General features: G+C 34.6%; 1 protein-coding gene across 1 annotated transcript; it reads right to left on the reverse strand.

Annotated features, from left to right (window-relative positions):
• Positions 1-2,478: 2,478 nt before the first annotated feature.
• On the reverse strand, positions 2,479-3,282 carry LOC133867768 (protein MOTHER of FT and TFL1-like). The gene is made up of 4 exons (XM_062304528.1): positions 3,079-3,282; positions 2,932-2,993; positions 2,792-2,832; positions 2,479-2,702 (listed from the first exon to the last, which is right to left on the reverse strand). The coding sequence occupies exons 1-4, from the start codon at positions 3,280-3,282 to the stop codon at positions 2,479-2,481; spliced, it is 531 nt and encodes a 176-aa protein (XP_062160512.1).
• Positions 3,283-8,399: the final 5,117 nt, after the last annotated feature.

The raw sequence follows: 8,399 nt of genomic DNA on the forward strand, positions 1-8,399 counted from the left end.
GAATTGAAAATCACAAACCAGCTCTCACGCATGACGCGTGCTATTAAAGAGTATAATTTAGTAAATCGCGCAAAAGTTTATTATATTGCCTCCACAAGAGTTATGACGGGCCGGACGGCTACGTGGATATGTCATATTCCTTTTGTTTCTTTTTTCTCTTTTTCAACCATTAAATTAGAATAATTCTATATCTACATACATCAAAATGTATATCAAGTGTTCATCAAAAAATAAAGTGACTTTTAAAATTATTATTTGATCAATCACATGTTTAATGATAATTTCTACATGTACATTTACTGTACATATAAAATTACTCGGTTTTATAATAACGACACTAGGCAATACAGATTTTCAAATCACCAATGAATTAAGCAGCGGGCAATTACATGAATTAACTTTATTTAACATGTTAATTTACATGTGTGCCTTCATAAGTGTTAAGTTATATTCATGCTAAAACAGACATTATGGGTTCTATTGCAATAGATTCAAAGTGTTAAGTATCTTCCTTTTTTAAGGCATTTTTTGAGAGTAAGTCAGGCCCATGGACTTTTATATAGTATCAGAGCCACAAGTTTTTTATGATAATGGGTCTTTCCCTCCCGTTGTTGTCCACGTGTTTGGCCACTAGTTGCCACATGTGAGAGGGCGTGTTAAAGTGTCACACATTGCTAAGATTTTCTTCACCTGGACCGTTTTATAAGCCATGGTGTCCCCTCCTCTCTCAATACGTCTAAAAGATATGATTGAGCCTTCCCTTCCGTTGCTGCTCTGATGCAATACACGTGTTTGGACAATAGTGCTACACGTGAGAGGGCGTGTTAAATGTCATCTCTTCCTAAGACGTCTTAGAGAGAGGAGTGTGCCTTCACTTTCGTTACCGCTTTGATGCAATACACGTGTTTGGACAATAGTACCACATATGAAGGGGCATGTTAAGTATCTTCATTTCCTAAGACGTATTTTGAGAGTGAGTCATACCCATAAACTTTTACAGAAACATCAAACAAAAGAAATCTTATACCACTTTTTCAAATTTGAAACATATTCACAAAGATTTAAGACAGTTGGGAATTGGGGCTAGAAGGCCACATATAGCATACTTATGGAGGCCTAAAACTGGTCAGTAGGTAAAAAGCGGGTTCAAAGACTTAGTTCCATCATGTTACGTGCAACAAAGAATCTGTTCTAATAGCAATAAAGTGCTTACCAATTCAAACCTACTATGCTAAATACACACTTAATTTAGGCTATTGTGGAGAAAAATTCCATGATCAGGCTAAAGCACGGTATGAAAAGCAGTTTAATTCAAAATATTATAAAATGAATATGCTCACGTAAGATAAAAGCCAAAAGAGACTTTTTGGCCCTCATCTTAAAACTCAAACCTGGTGTACGTATTTATATTTTCTTTGTAAACACGAATTGACTTAAATATCGAAGCTATTTTTCGTTGACAACTATCGACTAGCTCAATTGCTTACATTATTATTATTATTATTTTATTTTTTTTGTCAAGTATGATCTGGCATTTGGCACTAGCACTAGAAAACTGTTCTAATTAGACTGGACTGTACTGGACTATATAATGGTACATAATGGGTTCCTTAAACTCCCCAAATTTGAGGCTAGATTTGATTCGGAATTTCAGATATTATACCAAAATACCATATATATATATATATATATACATATATATATATATATAGAGAGAGAGAGAGAGAGAGAGAGAGAGAGAGAGAGAGAATATAGGGTTGCCAATCACCTGTTTCTTTTTTCAATGAATCCATTACCTTTTCTTTCTTTCTTTCTTTCTTTTTTCTTTTTCTTTTCTTCTTCTTCTTCTTCTTTTCTTTTTTTTTGTTTTTTTTTTTTGTTTATTGTTTTAGCAAATATGGTTTCAAGCACGTTAAATGTGAGTTGTTAGTTACGAAAGAAACCGTGCTTCTAGTTCTACCCGAATCCAGGGTTGTGGACTTCATGGGCTCAGTCCAAAATTTGCACCCAATCCAATGTCAGGTTTGGCCCAGTTTAGCCCACGACCAAAGCTAGACACCAACTCCATTTGATGATCTTTGGGCTAAGGAAAGCCCAACTACATATGTCACTACTCAACTTCATGTGTTGCTAATTTGCTATTATGTAATTAATTAAAGAGTGGTTCAAGAAATTATATTTTTATTTTATTATGTTGACTTGGCAATTTTAACCGACCTTTATTTAAGTTTTTGTTATAAAATTAAAAAAAAAAAAAAAAAAAAAAAAGTATATTGTCTGAGTTAATTAGATCGGATATATAATTTAATTACCACCACCTTAGTATATATATATATATTAAATATAAGAATATCCTATTTTTTTGAGTATTTTCTGGCAATCCAACCAAAAATTTAAAACTCAAGACGAATAAGAAACGTACACAAACCAAACCGGAATGATCAAACAACAACACCAAACGCCGAACAGAATGATCGATCAACGTTTTTTAGCAGTGGGTTCCTTCTGTGAATTAAAATACACCGCCGCAACCGGAGGGCCAAGTTCGAACTGAGCAGCAAACTGTCGGGTGCTAAAATTGCCACGGGCGTCTGGAGCTCCACACCCCACCATCATTGCATGCTTCTGCTTAAACAGCACAAAAATGTACCGATGAATTCCTGTAGGTGGCCGAGGTCCCATGTACGGCACCAACTCTTTCCCTACAATATAATCCAAAACATAACATCATATATATTATATACATATAGAATATTCCAAAACCTAGCTAGTGGGGTGTCGGCGAGCAAACCTTTGGTGGCATCTGACCCTTCTGGGATATCTACAACGATCCTGAATGAAGCACCGTATTTAATGAATAATAATTCACAATATTCCTTCCCATTAGCTCTATTAAAAAAGGGTTCAAAAAAGAAGAAGAAAAAGAATCACCAATGGAGCCACTCTCTCGATGTTGGTTCACTTGGGCTAGGAGCATCAGGATCGACCATAACCTATTAAATTCATATGTATAACATGCAGAAAAAAGGTTAAAAAGAGAAGAAATTAAGTAGAAGAAAAAAAAGGTTACGTACGTACAAGAGTATAGAAACAGGTGGAGACGCGAGGGCGAAGAATTTGGACGCTGGGCCTATCGACGGCGGCAGAGGGCTTGATTTCGCAACCATTAGCGACCTGTTTGGACGCGTAATGGACTGTAAAATTGGCAGCCGGAGTGAACATGTCGAGCACATCTCCAATCACTTTCTCGACCACCAGTGGCTCTATGGACGACCGAGCCATAGACCAGGCTGTACACGGTAGGGCGGGAGCGAGGTGTGTCTTTGCTGATGATCGGGATGGTTCGACTTTACATATATAGGGAAGTCAATTTCTCCACGCGTTTCGAAACTGAACGTGCCAGCGTGACACGTAGCAAGAGTTCCGGATGAATGGGCACCAATCTTTGTCTACAATCATAGTGCCAACGAGACACGTGCTTGTCTTACGGACGTACGTCGGTTGTTGATGTCGCTGTGGCGCGCCGGTGGACTTTTTGACGTTGACGTGCAATATAGTCGCCGGAATAGTAAATGGACCGAAATGCTCTTTGTCAGATTTTGTTCAAATTACTGGTACGTGTTGGAAAATGCTTGGTATACAATTTTTATTAAATTTTTATATATATTATAAGTAATTTTAGGAGTATATTAAGTTTTCATAAAAAAATGAGGTGACTTTTAAAATTACTATTGAGTGTGTGATTGATCAAATAATAATTTTTGATCAAATAGTAATTTTAAAAATCACCTCATTTTTTAATGAACACTTAATGTACTCTTCTTTTTTTTTTTTTTTTTTTTTTTTTTGAAGGGAATGTACTCTTAGAATTACTCATAAATTACAATTCATGATTGATGAAAGAATTAAAAGTGTATAGGTTAACAAGTAAGACATTAATTAATTAAGTTAATGTTATTTTTTGTTTAATTATTTCATTAATTATATACTGTCACATTAAATTTTAAAAAAAGTTCATAGTAAAAATTATAGTACTCATATATGAAAGAAAACATTATCCTCTTATTGCCTGATTAATTTACAATACAAATTATCTCTACTTTTAGGGAGATAATACAAAATAGTACTCATATATGAAAGAAAACATAAAGCGGAATAATAAGAAATAGAGACAAGAATTTTACGTGGTTCGGTCGATAACCTATATCCACAAGATAAAGCCCTAACGCTACATTATGCTCTTATTGCTTTATTAATTTACAATACAAACTATCCCTATTTATAGGGATATAGAGAGAATACAAAATAGTTTATAGAGAGAATGTAATCAAATCAGAATTGAATGTATTCAAATCTAATTTGATTATAATCAATTACAATTAATGAGGATTAAATCAAATCCTTTAATATATGGAGAGTACCGTAATATACAGTATCAATGTATTCTCTATTCTCTAACATTCCCCTGTAAACTCAATGTGGAAGATTCTGAAATCTTGAGTTTATTTATTTATTTATTTTTCTTTTAAATGTTGGGTCGGATATAACCTAGTTTGGAGAACAGCTTTCTTCTTCTTCTTCGTCTTCTTATTTTTCTTCTTCGAGCCAACTGTGGGCTAAATGAGCTTGGGTAGCGAGGTTTCGGGTAGTACCTCAAAGGCTAAACACATAATGGGTCATCTATGGGCCAAAGAAAATGAGCCAATTATGGGCTGAAATTGGCATGGTTTTTAAAAAATACCTCAAATGCCAAAAGAAAATAAATGTGGAGCCATTTATGGGCCAAAGAAAAATGAGCTAACTATGGGTTAAAATAGGCATGGGTTTTAAAGAATACCACAAATGTCAAAATAATATGGGTCAACTATAGGCCAAAATAAGAAGCCAACAATGAGTTGAAATGGGCCTGGGTTTGAAACAATACCACATAAGCCAAATTCAAGTAATGGGCTAACAAATGGCCTCTTTTATGGGCTTTTTTTTTTTTTTTTTTCCCAATTGAAACTTAAAAGACTTGTACCTGCGCCGCACAAACTTCTCCCTTCCTTTTTTTTTTTTTTTTTTTTCACACCTTTTCTCTGAATAACAACCATAGGGGCAACAATCGTCTTTACCAACAACAGCTACAAGAAGGTGATAGGAATAAGAGTAAATGCGATCGCAACCTTGAAGAGGACGATGGTCCTGATGGATGGCTAGATAAGGAGCGATAAGGTGGTGACTGTGACGGTGAGGAGAAGCTCTACTTGTGATGGGTCATGGATGGCCGGAGGAGTGAGCGCCGACCCTGGGCCTGCACAACCAAAGGAGGAGGCGTCGGATTTGAGACGTGGATGGTGGCAAAGAGACCGAGCCCCGCTGTGAAGGGTGGAACTCGGTTGGGCCTTGTGGAGAGTAACAGTAACGGAGGAAGATCTGAAGGTTGCTGTGTATGAGAGTGATTTTTTCTTTTTAATATATAAAATCAAAATAAAATCAAGAACAAAGCGAGGGGATTTTGGTTTGTTTTGTCTCTAAATGAGACACAGGTGGCGTGGGTTGGAGTAAAACTTATCTCCAACTCACGCACACCACTTGTTTGACAAAATACAAACCAAAGGGAAATGAAGAAAAACAAAAAAGAGAAGCAAAAACAGGTTAAGGAGAAGGCAATAAAACAGAATAATAATAAAAAGAAAAAAAAAAAAAAAAAGAATTTACAGGACCTTGGATCGAACACTAGCGTTAGCCTTTAACTCTGATATCATGAAAGAAAACATAAAACTAAAAGAAAATAAAGCGGAATAATAAGAAATAGAGACAAGAATTTTACGTGGATCGGTCGATGTCCTACATCCACAAGATAAAGCTCTAAGACTACATTATGTTCTTATTGCTTGATTAATTTACGATACAAATGATCCATATTTATAGGGATATAGAGATAATACAAAATAGTTTGTAGAGAGAATATAATCAAATCAGAATTGAATGTATTTAAATCTAATTTGATTATAATCAATTACAATTAATGAGGATTAAATCAAATCCTCCAATATATGGAGAGTACCATAATATACGGTATCAATATATTATCTAACAATATATGTTAATTAATGTGTTTTGTATAGTGCTTTTTATTTTTATTTTTTGAAAAAATTCTAATATGATATAAAAATAAAAATTATATTAAATATTTTATGTTTTAGATCGTTTGTTAATATTTTTAAAATAATTTTTTAACAATAGTAAGATAAAAGCAATTTCAAAATTAATTTATATATTTCTATTGCTATCGATTTCATCACGATTTCGAAAGCTTTCAAGGAGAAGAAAAAAAAAAAAAAAAAAAACAAACAAACAGAAAATAAAATAAGGGCAAGCAGTCATTTTCAACCACTTGCAAACTCCATCGAGAAAATTAATTGGGCTAATACAAACAAAGAAAACAATATATTCTAACGTTCTCTTTCATTTCTTCTAACGTGCTCCCACTGAAGTTAAGTGGCTTCATTTTAAGGTTCTATGATAAGCCAATCCCGTCACTCCCTCTCTCTCTAATCAACTTTTTTTTTTTTTTTTTTTTTTTTTTTTTTTTTTTTTTTTTTAAATCTTATTTGATTTAAAATTCTTTCAGGTGGCAAGATTAGAAAATGATATGTTAGGTTTTTAGTGATGGCAAATTCAATGTTAAATATATGTTTGGTCGTAAGCTTTTAAGTCTTAGTTAAGTCGGTGTAAAAATTGTTAAATCACCACTTATTTCTAAAGCTTAAACTAATAGAAAAAGATAAATTTAATCACTTAATCAATACTTTAATACTTTCTCTTGCGTGTGGGTTTAGACTCCATTTTAATAGGTAAGGCCCAAGACGTTGAATATTTATACTCCGTTTGTTTCGGCGTAAAATGATTTCTGATAAATAATTTCGGTATTTTTCGGTGTTTGGTAGGGGCGAAAATAATTGTCAACCGAAAAATGATTTCTGTTTGACCGAAACTGCTTAGTAAATTTCGGAAAATGATTTACGCTTTTTAAAAGCGTAAATCATTTTCCGAAGATGTCAGACGCATTCGATCCCTATTAAACGACACAGTCGACATTCACTTCAAGCAGTCGACCATCACCAAAATCTTGCCGGTACCAAAATTCGACAGCATCTGGTCAATGTCGCCGGAATCTGGCAATGGAATCCGGCCATCTTCGCCGGAATCCGGCAGCTGTATTCCGGCCATCTGGCCGAAATCTGCCAGAACGGCCGGATTCTGGCAGGATCTGGTCTGAACAGTCAGATTCCAGCGGTTCTGGCAAATCTTGGCCAGTATGCCAGAGTCGGCCATTTTGTGCTGGAATTCGGCCAACCCAGATTTCGATGAAATTATTCAGATTCCGGCCTTTATCTTGGATTCTGGCTACACTAGCCGAAAATGGCGGAATCTGGTAAAATTGGCCGGAATCCTGTCGGTGACGGAATCTCGTCTTCGATAATTTTTATATTATTTTACATTAATATTTATATGTTTTGAACAAAAATTGATTTTTATAGGTTAATATGATTGAATAAAAATATTTGTGATTTTCCGTACGCGCCAAACACCGAAAAATGCTTTCGGCAAAAAGTATTTTCTAGAAAAATGACTTTCCTGAAATCATTTTACGATGAAAACCATTTTACGTCGAAACAAACGAAGCATTAATTGAAATTAAAGATAAATAACGAAGTCAATGTTTGAACTTAAGATCCTTAACTTTTGATACCATATTAAATAAAAAATGACATGAGAATTCAAGTTTGTGTTCGCCGTCCAACATTGATCTAGCTTCTCGGATATTTAAGGGTGATGTGCAATGTGTTTTATAGAGGAATGGTATAGAAAGTAGGGAGCGCATCTTTTTCAAGTGCGGGTACAGTGCATGAATTTGGAGGGACGGGATTGTTAGAGTATATTCATTATATACCGAACAACTTAAAAATCTTTGTGTTTATATTATTATTCCGCACTTTGTCTTTTATTTCTTTTAGGATTATGTTTTCTTTTAAGGGATGAGACGATGTAAGTAATTTGTATGATCCTCCATTAGATTGGGATGTTGTTGTGAGTCAAGGGAGGCAAAAATGAAAGGGAAAATCTATACAGGCTGATATTTGTAGATTGGTCTTCAGTCCTTGGATCTATAATATTATGGAGGAATCGAAATGAGACTAGATATGGGAGCGCCATCAAAAAACAGAGGAACAGATTCTGGAGAGAATATGTTGGGAAATTCGAACAACAATTTTGGGGAAAGGGAAGTTTAAGAGGACTTGAAAATGAAGCGCTTTGGGCCCAAATAGCATTTTTGTTAATGGACTTTCAACAATAAACTTGAAATCGGCCAGTATTAAGAGCTCGGATGTTAATTTGGGCCAAGTACTAAG

The sequence above is a fragment of the Alnus glutinosa genome, chromosome 5, assembly GCF_958979055.1.
Source record: "Alnus glutinosa chromosome 5, dhAlnGlut1.1, whole genome shotgun sequence".
Classification (NCBI taxonomy): Eukaryota; Viridiplantae; Streptophyta; class Magnoliopsida; order Fagales; family Betulaceae; genus Alnus; species Alnus glutinosa.